This window comes from Gymnodraco acuticeps, unplaced genomic scaffold, assembly GCF_902827175.1.
Source record: "Gymnodraco acuticeps unplaced genomic scaffold, fGymAcu1.1, whole genome shotgun sequence".
Taxonomy (NCBI): domain Eukaryota; kingdom Metazoa; phylum Chordata; class Actinopteri; order Perciformes; family Bathydraconidae; genus Gymnodraco; species Gymnodraco acuticeps.
The window spans coordinates 1,140,732-1,155,744 of NW_022992251.1; the positions used below are offsets into that span (position 1 = coordinate 1,140,732).

At 42.5% G+C, this 15,013-nt stretch overlaps 2 protein-coding genes and 1 long non-coding RNA gene across 7 annotated transcripts in view; 2 read left to right on the forward strand and 1 right to left on the reverse strand.

Moving 5' to 3' along the window:
• LOC117540271 (polycomb group RING finger protein 3) overlaps positions 1-15,013 on the forward strand; it is a 104,111-nt gene that overhangs the window by 31,832 nt on the left and 57,266 nt on the right. The gene's annotated exons all lie outside the window — the stretch shown is intronic.
• LOC117540270 lies at positions 6,572-8,957 on the forward strand. The gene is made up of 3 exons (XM_034206864.1): positions 6,572-7,125; positions 7,261-7,444; positions 7,739-8,957. Exons 1-3 carry the CDS (start codon positions 6,964-6,966, stop codon positions 8,395-8,397), a joined length of 1,005 nt encoding a protein of 334 aa, XP_034062755.1. The 5' UTR covers positions 6,572-6,963; the 3' UTR covers positions 8,398-8,957.
• Positions 6,572-11,684, reverse strand: LOC117540272. Of its 3 annotated transcripts, none has more exons than XR_004568139.1 (4): positions 11,623-11,684; positions 7,255-7,950; positions 6,963-7,089; positions 6,572-6,799 (listed from the first exon to the last, which is right to left on the reverse strand). It is a non-coding gene; the product is annotated as an uncharacterized LOC117540272 (long non-coding RNA). The 3 variants fall into 3 exon arrangements; XR_004568138.1 differs by having other exon boundaries at positions 7,251-7,950; XR_004568137.1 differs by having other exon boundaries at positions 6,963-7,950.

Here is a 15,013-nt window from a genome sequence, read left to right on the forward strand (position 1 = left end):
TGTCTTGACGTTTCACAGACAGCTTGTTGTGTGGCTGGTAGCCTATTTTAGAGCATAAAGAAAGACTTGTGTTATGTCTTCCTTAATGCAATAGTAATTGGGGGTGCAAGTGGAGTCTCGCAGAGGCAAAACTGTGGCGCGCTTACACTGTAGGTGCGCCGCAGTCTGCGTGATCTGCCTGTAGGGAGGGGCGGGCCGGCCCTGCGAGTAACGAGTTACTTTATGTAGAGAGTAACGAAGTAGTGTAATATATTACTTTTTTTTAAAGTAATATGTAATATATTACTTTTTTTTTGTAACGTCCCCATCTCTGGATATGAGATATATAAGGTAAAATGGTAATTTATTTAATTATGGATACAATGTTGTTAGAGCTGCAATGATGAATCTGCCTGGTAGAAATGAATTGGCAATGTCTTTTTAAATAATACATTGTTTTGAGTCAAAAGTAAATTCTGCTTCTCAGTTGGGGATATTTGGCGTTTTTCTTAGTCTTCTACAAATGTGTCGATTAAGTTCTAACTGGGTTTGTGATTTTTGGACGTTACATTTGAAGAAGTCTTTTATTACTACTGTCAGATATTGTATAGACCAAATTATTAGGCAATTGGTCAAGAAAAAAACAACAGCACCAGATTTTTTATAATGAATCAAATGTTACTTGCAGCCCTGGTGTGATGTATTTCTGTAGATGCTTCCAAATAGACTTCAATCCCTTGATTATCTCTCTGTCTATTTTATAACTGTTTCAGTATCAGCAATAGCTCTTTAAACATTTAAATATATATTATACTGCACCCCTGTACTGGTATTTTGCAGTACTTTGGTCTATGTGGGAAATGATCTCTGTACTTCTGGCACCAAGATGAATATCTGACATTTTGCTTGAAACCTATAGCACGTAACAGAAAGCAGACAAGAGCAATAAACACAGAAAACCCCTCTTAAATGTTTACTATCACCTAATTATGTTTAAAGTATTGGGTTAATACCTGCTAAGTGGAGTAGATAAACCCCCCACATGGGCAGGTACAACCCTGTTTGTTCATGTATGACCCTAGATCAGGGGTGGGGAACCTTTTTCCTCTCAAGGGCCATTTCAATTTAAACAACATCCTCCGAGGGCCGTACAAATGATTGACCTCTGCTTAAAAAAACTAAAATCACAGCCCATTAATTTCTTCTTTCTCTCATGCTGTGCAAAGAAAAAGCAACCTCTTAATCCAGATATCTGACCATGACTCACGTATGCATGCACCACAACAGAAAGATATGGACACAAGATGTGTGCAAATGTATTTAGTTTCCTATCCATGTGAATATGATTTAAGTGGGGGGGGGGGGACCTAACCTCCTCTAGATGTTTTTAAATGTTGAAGTTAAAAGCATCAATCTGGTGCACTTTGAGAGCAACATTAAGAGATCTATGGATACACCTCTCAACATCCATATGAAACAGACCTGTAAGCAGATTTTATTTTTCTTTATCAATCAATCACATTTATTTATAAAGCACATTTAAAAGCAACCCACATTGACCAAAGTGCTTATGGATATTTTACAAATCACTCCCCCTTTAAACTGTATTCTTATTTATTAATAACAACTTTGTGACAGAGCCATCACTGTAGACATGTTCTGATGTCTCTCTCTCCCCTCCTGCTTTCACTCAGTTAGTGAGAGGGGAATCAGGTGTGCTAATCGGGGGTGCATTGGATACAGGTGAGGAAAAGGGGGCGGGGCCCAAAGGGAAGAAAGACAGAGGGAATTGTTTGTTTAAACTTTAAGGGGTTGAAAGGAGGAGGTTGGGGAGACTGTATGGTGGCTTTTAGGAAACATTGACACCCAAAGAGCCTGCAGACCAGCAAAGACTGACATCACAGGCCCAGAGTGAAAAGTAATATTATTTCCCTTTTCGGCAGTCGGTGAGTCCCTTCTTGCTTCTGGAGTTTTTTCCTCAACTGGCAGTGTTCTCGTTTGAACTGGATTACCTTTTTTTGTGAAGTGACTTTGGATTTATTATTTTTGCTTTCGTTTGGATTATTCAGCCTTAACAAGAAGACTGCATTTTAAGTTGCCTGAGAATTATTCCAGATATAATTTGTGTTCGTACTTGTGTTGGAGGTGGTGAATGGGTTTGGGCGAATTAAACTGTCTTTGTGATGCCATACTGACTCTGTCTGGGTTTGAGTTGGGGGGGGGGGGGGGGGGGAACTTTATTATTTAGAGGACACATTTCATTTTCAGCCACTCTCTTTTCCTGGTTAAATTACCACAGTAGCTCCCGACCTTTTTTCAACTTTTCTTTACTGTCATATAGTATTTTTTTAATATATCTTTTTCATTTATTCTCAAAAAAATTTATCACTATAATGATCAAATAAAGGTGTGCCTTTACCTCACTGAGCTGAGGTTATTTGAGTCTGTCAGGAGAGAGCTCTCTTCCACCTGGTTGTAGAAAAAGCTCCTTATATTCGTTAGCATAGCTAGCTAACCATATGCTAAGAAACCTCGGTACCGCTCACACTCTCGCTCGCTCAAACAAAATACCCTAGTCTCTCTCACACACACACACACACACACACACACACACACACACACACACACACACACACACACACACACACACGCAGAGAGAGCCAAGCTTGAATGACACACACAGACCCAGAAGTAGTTACTGTAATGTATAGGGATGTAACGATGCCAACAACTCATGGTACGATAATATCGCGATAACAAGTCCACGGTACGGTATTTATCGCGATATTGAATAATAAAGACAAAACAAAAATGTAATTTTTTTTCTTCGATAAAAACATTTTTTACTCGGAAAATGTTTCTTTATTACATAATACATCTGATTTGTACAGCATGTTAGTAGGATAGCAGTATTTTAAAGTGTCAAAAACAAAGTGACAGTAACAGACTGGAACAAGAAAACCAGTGTTGTTGTACCTATAGTACTACCAAACAAAGTAGGCCTTTTCTTTGTGCCACTGCATCTCACAAATAAACAAGGACATTTAATAATCAGACCCTGCAATAAAATACATCAAGTTTCACTTTAGTTTTTCAAGTAACTCAACTCAAACTCACTAGTCACTCACTCAGCATCATCAGACAGGTTTTTAGGAATATGAGAATGGCCACATTTCCAGGTATTTATAAGCTGGGATGTTTGGGCATTTACAATATCCCCTGCTCTGGAAAAAACTCTCTCGCTTGGTACTGATGTTGCTGGGACAGCAGTGGTCGCGTTAACCGAATATTTTATTTATCAATGACGGAAAAATCTGAAAGCAGTCTGTCATTTTGACAGATTAGAACAAACTCGGAACAGCGCCAACGTTTCCCCGCAGCGAGGCTCTGGTGTTATGCCGTGTTATGCATGCCCTCCAAAAGGAAATGATATAGTTTCCAAACCGTACTTTGCCGTTCAGATCAACACATGTCTGGGAGGTTTTGCTTTACGCTGTGCGCGCTCCCGCGAGGTGCATGCACACATGGCATAACACCACCCCCCCCCCCCCTGTTGACAGTTCACGAGCGTGCTCTCTCGTGAACTGTTCAGACCCGACGGGTAATAAGGGATTATGACGGACATCTGTCAAAATGACGGACAACGAAAAAGTCTAACGCCACCTCAGTGGGACGGAGAGATATGCTTTGGCCATGGGTGACAGCAGAGGGTAAAACTGTGCATTGTCTCTCCACCACTTCAAAAACAATACAGTTTTTGCCAAGAAGGTGAGGCTTATTGACAGGGCGAGATATAAATATACTGTTGGTACTTGTCAATGTCTCTAGGTATGTACATGTAGCCCTGTAAATACGATGTCCTTTTGTGTTCTGTTGTTTTATGTTCATGTTGTAACCTACTTGCTGCCATGTTGGACAGGTCTCTCTTGAAAAAGAGATCGATGATCTCAATGGGATCACCTGGTTAAATAAAGGTCTAAAAAAAAAGAAGCGTTTTCATGGACCCTGACCTTGGCCAGGAAAAACAGGAAAAACAGGCATTCGCTTGTTTAATTATTTTGCGGTCTAGATTTGGATAATTCTTTTTTTTTTGCGTGTGTTTATAAATTACCTCGAAATGGTCTCGCAGGCCGTATACGGGCCGGAGGTTCCCGACCCCTGCCCTAGATCAGTGGCCCCCAACCTGGGGGGCGCGTCAAAGATCGCCAGGCCTCAGATGATTTGAGGCCAAATATCATATTTAGACTTTTTTTTTTTTTTTAAATGTTAATGTGTTTTTTATTACATATTGTAACGCAATACATTGTCGCTAAAAGCCTTGTCTCTACATTACAATAACAATATAAAAAATAATTGATTTAATTTTAATAACAATTCAAGTTAGTTGACTACTATTACTATTATAGGCATAAAAAGACAGATGTATAATTCTTTCTTTAATATAAATGTTTCTTCCGCCCGTAAAGTGTCCAAACCAGGCTTTTCTGGATAAGCGCATTTTTAAAACATAGTCATTGTCCATGCCGGTTTCAGTTGGATTATTTGTCACAGTTGCTCCGATCAGATCGGTCTCCTCCATTTTGTAGATTATTTACGACTTTTGAATCCACATAAACACATCGGCAAAATCCGGCTTACTTTGAGCATGTGTTTTAAACAGTTTAATCCCTTTGTGAATTGTTTCCACTTGCGCCGTCCTTTAATTTCTTCATACAGCGGGAATCCAAATGAATTAACCCTGAGTCCAATAACCATCAAAGTCACTCCAATAGTGCTCCTTAATTACGCTTTCATCCTCCTTTAACACAATACTTCACATTCATCCAGTTTGTGACAGTAGTTGTAGCATTTTGAGACTTTGAAACTTGAATTACCGCTGTTGCGCCCCCCCCCCCCATAAAACCAATTTATAAAACAAAAAAAAAGAAACGTGTAAATAAGCCCCTGTCTGCAGAGCGATAACATAATTTCAAGAAGACATTCACAAATGGATGTGAGAGACAACAGAAGCTTTTGCCTTTTCTTTAGAAAACATATTTACATGGTTACACGCTCTGCAAGCTATACCATTGACCTTTTCCTATTTCCAGGAGAGTTTCACTGCAGTGAAATACGCTGGTTTCCTAATATCTGCTTTATTATATAGTTGTTGCCTTTATTAGACTGACAGTTGATACTTGCAGGAAATGAGGGCTGATTAACAGAGACCGTTTAATGGCATGTGTCTAAAACCATTTGACTGTCAGGATGTCTCTAATATCTTAGTATCTGTGAGAGTAGCCTTGTGTTTCAGTGGGTGCAGACTGCCTCTTTACTCTCTCTCTGTCCTCAGATGACCATGGTTGCAGCCGCTCAGCTGAACTCACAGGCTGCTACTTTCATGCAACATCTTTTACATATATTTATTTGCCTTCTGTTTTCTTTCTAGTTGTCCAGCAGTGGTTAAAGATCTCTATTACCTCATTCACACCAACGCAACTCCGATTCAAGCTCCGTGCTAGAGCTTTTCAGGTTCAGAACCAGTTCTTCGGTTTAGCTCTGGCTCTTTTCACACCGCCCAGACTCCGACTGGTAATGTGTCGTTGCGTCATCGTTTGCGTCATGACGTAACCGTTTGCGTGCCTGCTTCATAAAGCCAAACCCAGAGCCCTAGAGATAAGAGTTACGACACTCTTTGATGTCGCCGCCAGCCGGTCACGTGGTTTATGTATGCCGGGACAGTTCCAAACGCACTTCCGTGGCAATGCTTCTCTATGGCAAAAACAGCACAAACATGCTCAAAATAGTCATAAATTAAACCAACGCTGTTATTTTTTAATAATTGCTTTCATATTTACATGATGTGGTTACACTTTGTATGGATTGGCACTATTTACAAGTTTCGTTAGTTAACGATATTTTGAGGGGAAAGTGTGGTAGCACAAGCAGGCTATGTTGCTGTCACTGCCAGGGCAGTCACGTCCGTAGTATAGTTGCGCTGCGCTGTCATGTTCTTCTATGGGACAGACAGACAGCAGCGATTGCGTTATTGAATGGTACATATATATAAAAAAAACACACACACCCAAGTACTTTTTCAGCTGTAATTGCATTATTGCATGCTTTTTATTGACAGTTTTGCATTTGGAGAGGCAGGGTGACAACGGAAAGCTTGGTAGCCTATTACTTAGATACGTTTTACATTTTTGGAGGGAAACGTTTGTGTTCATGTTAGCATGGGTAGCATGATCATGTTAAGACTATGAATATCATTTTACCACAACAGCGGATGAACAATTGATATATGTGTTTGAACAGGAAGAACAGGAAGAACAAAGTAAAAGGGACGAACACATGTGTGAACAAGTATTAAGAACAGTGTATGGAAAAAGTGATGTGTGTTAGAACAAAACAAAGTAAAATGAATGAGAAGGAGAACACAGAGGGTTAGGGTTCAACAGAAAAAGATTAATTCAGCCAAAAAACACAATTTTGATTAATCTAAAGTGTAAAACAATCTTCAACACAGACCAAATTAGTGCCCTTGGACAGCAACACATATGGTGGGGCAAAGAAACGATAAATTAAATTGAGACAGAGTGGGAGACTGAAAATGATTACTATGATAAATATTCAAACTATTTACAGAAGCTCCTGTTGAACCATGTTTACAAACAACTATTTATAAAAAAGCAATACTATTTACAAAAAAGGGTTAGGGTAAGCAACTATTTATAAAAAAGCAATACAGAACTCTAGGGCATCAGGAGCCTAACCATTTTGAAAAAAACAAAAAGGTTCCTTTGTGAAAGGGACATCCTCTTCATCTGTTTCCTGGGCCCTAAAAAGCAGAGCAAGAATAGGAACAGTGGTGAATAAGGGGAGAGAATACAGTTGGGAGCAGACTGAATAGAGGACATAGCAATATTCATGTTAAAATGTTTGCACAACAAATATTATGGCACTTTCGTTTATATTGCATTTTAATAGATCAGTTGTCATACCATGGTTGGATGTGCAGCATTTGGATGCTCTAATCAATACGAGAATGGGTTCCGGGTGTATGGCTTCCCTAAGGACGTAGAGCCAAGGAAGAGATGGATGGCAATGGTCAACAGACAAAACCTGTGTCTGACAGAGGACAACAACAGCAGAAAACTCTGTCATGTAAGTAATGTCCACAGAGGTGACATGACTTGTTCACATTTTAAAGGGCATCATATTTCCAAGTGTAGAGAATTATGACTCTACAATGACATTTGAAGTGTGCAGTGGAAACTGATGAAACCTACCTACCTACAGGTACACTTTGAAGACGACCAATATATTGGCAACAAATCAGGAGGAAATTTGAGGTTGAGGCCAGATGCTGTTCCAACAATATTTATACATCGGCCTAAGCCGAAAAGGAGGAAATCCACGTCAAGGAGTATGCCTCCAGCTGTCAGGAATGATGACCACAGCTATTATGGCACATCAAACATTGGTATGATATATGAAGCTAACAATGTTTCCCATGTTATATAATTCAAGGATAGACTACACTCCTAATGCAACCTTCAGATTATACAGCTTCAAAACTACCAGGGTTCAGGGATTCTCTGAAGACTCATATACCACATGTAGATCATCTACAGATTTTTTCATACTTTAACATTGCCAATAGACGAACTTAGATGAATGTCACTATAGGAGTGTAGTGTACCCTTTAATGACAATAGGTGCACGTGTAAAGGCAGCATACACATATAACAGCAAGATTGCCTTGTTATTGTTACAGAGATTCAGGGAGATATTGAGGTGGAGTTCCAAGGGAATGAAAGGGACATAACAGACAGAGTGAGACAGATGATGTATGATAAGGCCATCAGCTTCCTCCGGGACTCCATCCATCTGTTTCGGGGCCTGAAGATCGGTCCCAAGGGCAGCTGGAAACCAGTCCAGACAGGACTGGTGATGGCCACAACAACAATCCTGGAGGTCCAGCATGACCTGTTGAGACAAGGGCACAAATTTGTTCTCACAAGCCGCTTCACTCAAGACTGCCTGGAAAACACATTTTCGTCCATTCGTCTGAGGAACTCTGTCCCAACACCTGTAGAGTTCCAATATGCACTGCGCGCTGTCACCGTGGGCCAGTTCCTATCGCCAGTGCATACTGGCAGTTACGTGGAGGATGGATCAGGCCACTTGGCAGACTTCCTGGACATGCAGAACAGCAGCTGCAGTCCTCCTGACGTTCTGAGAGTGGAGCAGCTGGTAGACCTGACAACACCACCTGACATCACTAAAACCGAGTCCTGTGTGCTATACCACCTTGCAGGATACATCGTGAAAAGGGTCATCAGCTTCTCACTTTGTGACAAATGCCAGTGTGCCCTAGTGAAAAATGTCAGTGATGGTGAAAATGAGAGAGCTGGTCTGCTGGTATTAAAATAATTTAAAAGGGGTGCACTTTACCGTCCATCTGATGAGGTTTTCTCCCTTGATCAGAACGTGGAGCAGCTGTTCTGTGTGAGGACGAGCGATTCCCTCATGGAGGCCTCAAATGCAGTGTCACAGCTGGAACAAGAAGCCATGTTGCTGGACAGCAACCTTCCCTCATGCCATGACCTGAAGAAAAAAAATCCTCTCAACATACATCAGGCTGAGGTTAAGGATTGCATCAAAGTGCATCAGGGCTGAGAGGAAGGATAAACATAAAGGGTATCTTGGCAGCAAGAGTCAGAGTAAGAAGGCAAAGAAGACCCAACAGACCTCTGCCCCGAAGGTCATAACATCTAGGCCACTGCCAAACACCTTACTCGTTGCCATCGATGTACTTGGCATCTCCATTCCCGGTCCACCGTCAGCAGCCTCCAGCCTCCTCTTCTTTCAGCAGTCATCACCTGCAGCCGTTGCCAGCAGCACCCTCCTCCAGCAGCAGCACCCTCCTTCAGCAGCAGCACCCTCCTCCAGCAGCAGCACCCTCCTCCAGCAGCAGCACCCTCCTCCAGCAGCAGCACCCTCCTTCAGCAGCAGCACCCTCCTCCGGCAGCAGCACCCTCCTCCAGCAGCAGCACCCTCCTCCAGCAGCAGCACCCTCCTCCAGCAGCAGCACCCTCCTTCAGCAGCAGCACCCTCCTCCGGCAGCAGCACCCTCCTCCAGCAGCAGCACCCTCCTCCAGCAGCAGCACCCTCCTCCAGCAGCAGCACCCTCCTTCAGCAGCAGCACCCTCCTCCGGCAGCAGCACCCTCCTCCAGCAGCAGCACCCTCCTTCAGCACCAGCACCCTCCTCCAGCAGCAGCACCCTCCTCCAGCAGCAGCACCCTCCTCCAGCAGCAGCACCCTCCTCCAGCAGCAGCACCCTCCTCCAGCAGCAGCACCCTCCTCCAGCAGCAGCACCCTCCTCCAGCAGCAGCACCCTCCTTCAGCAGCAGCACCCTCCTCCGGCAGCAGCACCCTCCTCCAGCAGCAGCACCCTCCTTCAGCACCATCAGCCTCCGCCAACAGCAACAGCCATGGCTGACATATGACGCTGAATAAAAAAAAGTGCTTATTATTTTTTTAAGTGCTTATTTTGTTAAAAATAAACATTTTGGATGCATGACCATGTTTTAGGCTCATCCTTCATTCACTGCTGTAGAGTAGCCTGTTCAGTAGGCTATTATTTGTTTAAGACTGAATAATACCTTTGAAGAACAATCATTAAACTAGTGTGTATATTACAATACAAAGGAATCTATCCTAGCATGCCATCAAGCATTAAAAGGTAGCGCTAGTTGTACAGTACAGATGAGTTAACACGGAACAGTACAAAAAAAACTAAGTACAGTCAACATGTCACATAATGAAATGTTAGTATATCCCAAAATTCAATTAAATGAAATATTTATCACAAACGCCACCTCATTTCTACTAGTGCTAGCAGTTAAGTCATATCATACAGAAAAAGCCGACTAAGGATGGCTGACACGATCAGGTTCAGGATAAAAACCAAAATAACAATAAAAACACATAATCAATCTAAATCCTGCTTGTTAGTTACCCAGCATCATTGATATATAAGCTGCTAGCGATTCATTACTGAAATCTTATGGGCTCAGAACAGTCTCATAATACACACATGCGCACAGAAGGATTCACACTTGTATTTCATGATCCGCAAAAGGATTCAAACTTGTATTTCCGGATCCACACTTGTGTTTTTCAATGCACACACAAATGTGTTCCGTTTCATATACATGTAAATAAAATCCAAATACAGAAAAAGGTTTTACATATGTATTTTTGATCCTCACATATTTGTTTTCCATTTAAATCCTCTGCACCTGCAAACACAAACAGCTTTCTGTGCACGGATCGCTTTGCATTCGTGTGTGGGTTTTTTGAGACTCCCCTGACGGTCAGCCGATTCGTACTTGTAATTATTTCTATCTATAGCCAATCAGATGTCTCCTCAATTCTAAGCCAATCACATGAGCGCGCCCCCACGAGGGTAGATTTCTTGCGTTCATGACGTAGCGCTTCATGTACGCATTTTGCGCAGTCCGGCTAATCTCAGGACACCCTCCACTCTCAGTACAGCGCCACTTTCCGAACAGGAAATGCACGCAAATACAAGCCTTTATATTATCAAGGTACAGTGCCACTTTCCGAACCATTGATGAATGCTTGTGTACACAAAAACGGCAGGCAAAACCGTTTTAAATGTGTGTTTCCTGTGTGACGAATACAGCTGCTTTATTTATGTCTGTATGAAGTTGTTGTGAGTGTGGAGGGAGCAGCTACAGGTTAGCTTAGCCTAATCGATCAGTGCACTACGAAGCCAGTGCTAGACAGTGACCTGTTAACTGGGGGGAGCCCCGCCGGTCATTATCGGCCGATATTCTTAATAGTTTGATCGGTGCTATCTATAAAGGCCGATCAGGAGAGCTGGATCTGATCGATATGGACATAAACGCGAGTGAAGTATAACCGGACGCGAGAGAGAGATCAGATCAGCTGCTGAGTCTGATGGAGACACGATGCTCTGCATGATCACCTGATGCTCCGCCCTCTGTTTAGCGAGCTGACCGGACTGCGCAAAATGCGTATATGAAGTAATCTTACCCTTGTGGGGGCGCGCTCATGTGATTGGCTTAGAATGAAGGAGACATCTGATTGGCTATAGATAGAAAAAATTACAAGTACGAATCGGCTGACCGTCAGGGGAGTCTCAAAAAACCCACACACGAATGCAAAGCGATCCGTGCACAGAAAGCTGTTTGTGTTTGCAGGTTCAGAGGATTTAAACGGGAAACTAATAAGTGAGGATCAAAAATACATATGTAAAACTTTTTTCTGTATTTGGATTTTATTTACATGTATATGAAACGGAATACATTTGTGTGTGCATTGAAAAACACAAGTATGGATCCGGAAATACAAGTTTGAATCCTTCTGTGTGCATGTGTGTATTATGAGACTGTTCTGAGCCCATAAAATCTTACCTTCAAAGCTGACGAAGTCGCGCTAGCTAACTAGCAGGCAATGCTAGCAAAATTGGTTATAACAACCAAGATAAAATATAGATAATTACGCTGTGCATATACAAATGAAGACCAGTATAAGCATCATAAAGGGCCTCTGATACAATATAGACAGTTGACAATTCAAAAGAGTTCGATATTTCAGCAACTTACCTCTGGAACTAATCGACGCGCCGTAATGTAAGTGAATGAGGTTCAACGCCCAAATGACAATATTCGGAACTATTTCGATGTCCATACCCCGGAAGTAGGCGCCGCCATTTTTTACAACGGAGGTCTATGGGAGTGTCGTAACTCTTATGTCTCTGGGGCTCTGGCCAAACCGCGCGGATGAAATCAGTTGCATTCATTTCTTATGGCTCTATCTGCAGCTTTTCCGGAGTCATTTCTGTGGTTTAGTTATATTCTTATAAAAAAGTGTACTCGTCTCAATAAAGGTTTTTTTTAAAACACAACTGCTTCCGAGGTCGGTCTTATTTCTTAAGGTGGACTGAACCATGAGTGTGGAGTAACGTTGTATCTTTCATTGAAATGAACTGTAACCTTCACCCAGGTATGTAACAGCTGTTCTCAAATGAACACGTGAATTAAAGTTTAATATTTTTAGTTTTATAGATTTATAATGAGTTATAATGAGAGGTGATCAACGTGAATGCTCAGGTTCCACCTTAACACGCAGACACGTTGCTTCACCATGAGCAGAAACCTTTATACAGTCTATGGCAGAAACACTGAAACTCTTGTTAATACTCCATCGTTGTACAAACTGGATACAACGCGGGCTTTTTGTTGTTGTTCAGGAGTTGATCTGTCTCTGCCCCCGCCTCGACGTAAGCGTGACGTATGTGGAGCTTTTGATCTGGTCGGACAATTTTTTGGTGCTTGAAACAAACCGGATCCGGAGCTAAGAGGCTGCTCCGCTGCGGTGTGAACAGGAAAACCCGGTGCTTTTCAAGCTCCAGCTCCGAACCGGCCCTGAAACACTGTTGCTGTGAATGAGGTATGAAACACCATATCTGCTGCAAAAGACAGAATCTGAACATATATTTTTCATAAGCAAAGATCTGAATCTCTGGTGTTTTTTTGTATGTTGATGCTGCCCAAATACCAAAGAAATCAGAGCTCAAAGTAGACTTTGTTACATTTTAATATTTGCTTTATTTAAATGTAAACTTACAGTACAAGTTGACTCACAAGAATACAGCGCAAATATGTGGACAATTTGTCTCCTAATGGGTCTAATCTTCTGTTTCTGATTGTTGTGGTGATATTTAAAAGGAACTAGTCATTCAAATAATTATGCATTTTAATTTGACATTTAACGAAGCATGGTTGTCCACGCTTTGTCTTTTAAGCTTGTGAGTCTTTGGCCGTATCTCATTTAAAAGATTTCCCCTCCTCGACTCCTCGGTCCTCCGGTAGTGACCCGGAAATGAATTTCAGCGCGCCATGTTGAAGGACATCTCATTTCTCTAAATGCACACCGAGGATCGAGGAGGCTCTCTGGAGGAGCTATAACCGAGGAGACACTGATGCATCCTCCACGGTTCCTTGCGGATGCATTTCCGGCAACAGTGATGTTTCAAAGAGTCGTGACTTATCTCAGCCAATGACAGCTCTGCATGCATCCCCTGGATATTATTTTATTAACTGCTTTCATCACTACGCGATGTTTACAGAGAGAACATCTGTGAGGTCCGTGCAGAAAGCAGAGCAGTGTGTATAATATATATCACTCAGTATAACAGGCCTACTCTCTTTATTTGCTTTAGTTTAGTAGATATCTACAAACAGAGTCGATATTTTTCTAAAACCATTTAGTGCTTCACATAATAAAATACACAACGGCTGTAGCCTGATTATGCTTTAGGAGCTGTATGTGTGTGTGGTACAGTGTGTAGGTGTGTGTGTGTTGTACAGTGTGTAGGTGTGTGTGGTACAGTGTGTGTGTGTGGTACAGTGTGTAGGTGTGTGTGTGGTACAGTGTGTAGGTGTGTGTTGTACAGTGTGTAGGTGTGTGTGGTACAGTGTGTGTGTGGTACAGTGTGTGTGTTGTACAGTGCGTAGATGCGGAGGACAGACAGGTCTCAGTTGGTTTGGTGTCCTCTGCTTACTTTTAATACTTGTAAATACAACTTTTGGCCCGTAATTTATTTTCCTAATTTCAGCGACCAGAGGGGGGGGGGGGGATATATCCAGTCTCTGATAGTGTTACGTTATGAGTGCTCTCATACTTGTTTGATTCTGAAATGTGTGTGTATGTCCGCATCTGTAGCCTGTTGTCTCATTATACCGCACTGTGAATGAATACAAGTCATCATGAACACATCTGTCCATCAGACAGAGGGCTGCTGTGCCTCCTGACGTCTCTTTAAAATGACTCTAACCGCCTGCTGCTTCCCCTCCTCTCTCCTCGGCTCCCCTCCTCGGCTCCTCCGCTCGCATCTCCTGTGGCCGGGGCTAAGTCTCGAGGATAGGAGTCGAGGAGGGGAATCTCAGAAATGAGTGTGTGTGTGTGACCAAAATGTGCTTCTGACACATCTGTATAGCCGAAACCACCACTAAAGCCATTGTGTTCATATATTCTGTCACTGCGATACAACTTTAGAACCTTGGGCTTGTTTGATATTACAAAACTTTACAGATTTGGTCTAAGTAAGAGAGCCAGAAGTGTGGGATGAGAAAGTGGAGAGATTCATGATTTTAAAAGCCTTATTTTTATTGCACAATAGCTACAGCCTAGTTTGGCAATGAAGTCTTAAAGGTCCCATGTCATGGCCATTTCTACTGATCATAATTCCATTGTTGAGGTCTACTAGAATATATTTACATTGTGCAATTTTCCAAACTCACATTGGTTTCTCAAACAGCATCTCTGTTAAGTATGTGTATTCCCTCTGTGTCCTAAACGGCTTGTTGGAGCTCCTGCCCCCCCTCAATATGAGCCAACTGTGCTCTGATGTGTGTTTGTGTTACAATGGCGTTTGTTAGCAACCAGAAAATGACACCAGTGATGACAAACGGATGAGAATGCTGCGTGGGGTCTGCGAGACAGTGAGACACGGCGAAACTCAGCCTGAGCACACACACACGAGTGTGTGGCGAACTGTGAATGGAGATCCATGCAGCTGCGGCTGAGAAAAGATAAAGCTGAGTGTGCCGGCGAAACTCCGGAGTATCGCGGCTGAGAAATGAGACGGCTGCGTGAGTGTTTCTCCGCGATCCCAACTCGTCTATTACCAACGTTCAGGGAGCTCTATGCTCGACGCTAAAGGTCCCCCCACTGCGTTTGATAGTGACGCCAAGGGATCCTGGTGTGTGAGGAGCTCCACGGATTGGTCCATTTGGGTCGTCGTTATGTCACTTGGTACGCAGAAGAATCTAAAAATCTCAGACGAGGCGTTTTGGGGCAGCATAGACACGTATTTTCTGTGTTAGTTTTACTCGCTACAGGGTGCACTTTGAGGGTTTGTGACTCTGCAGACCGTTTACATGCAGAAAATGCTACATAAAACACAAGGGGACGGGTAATAACCAGAAAAAG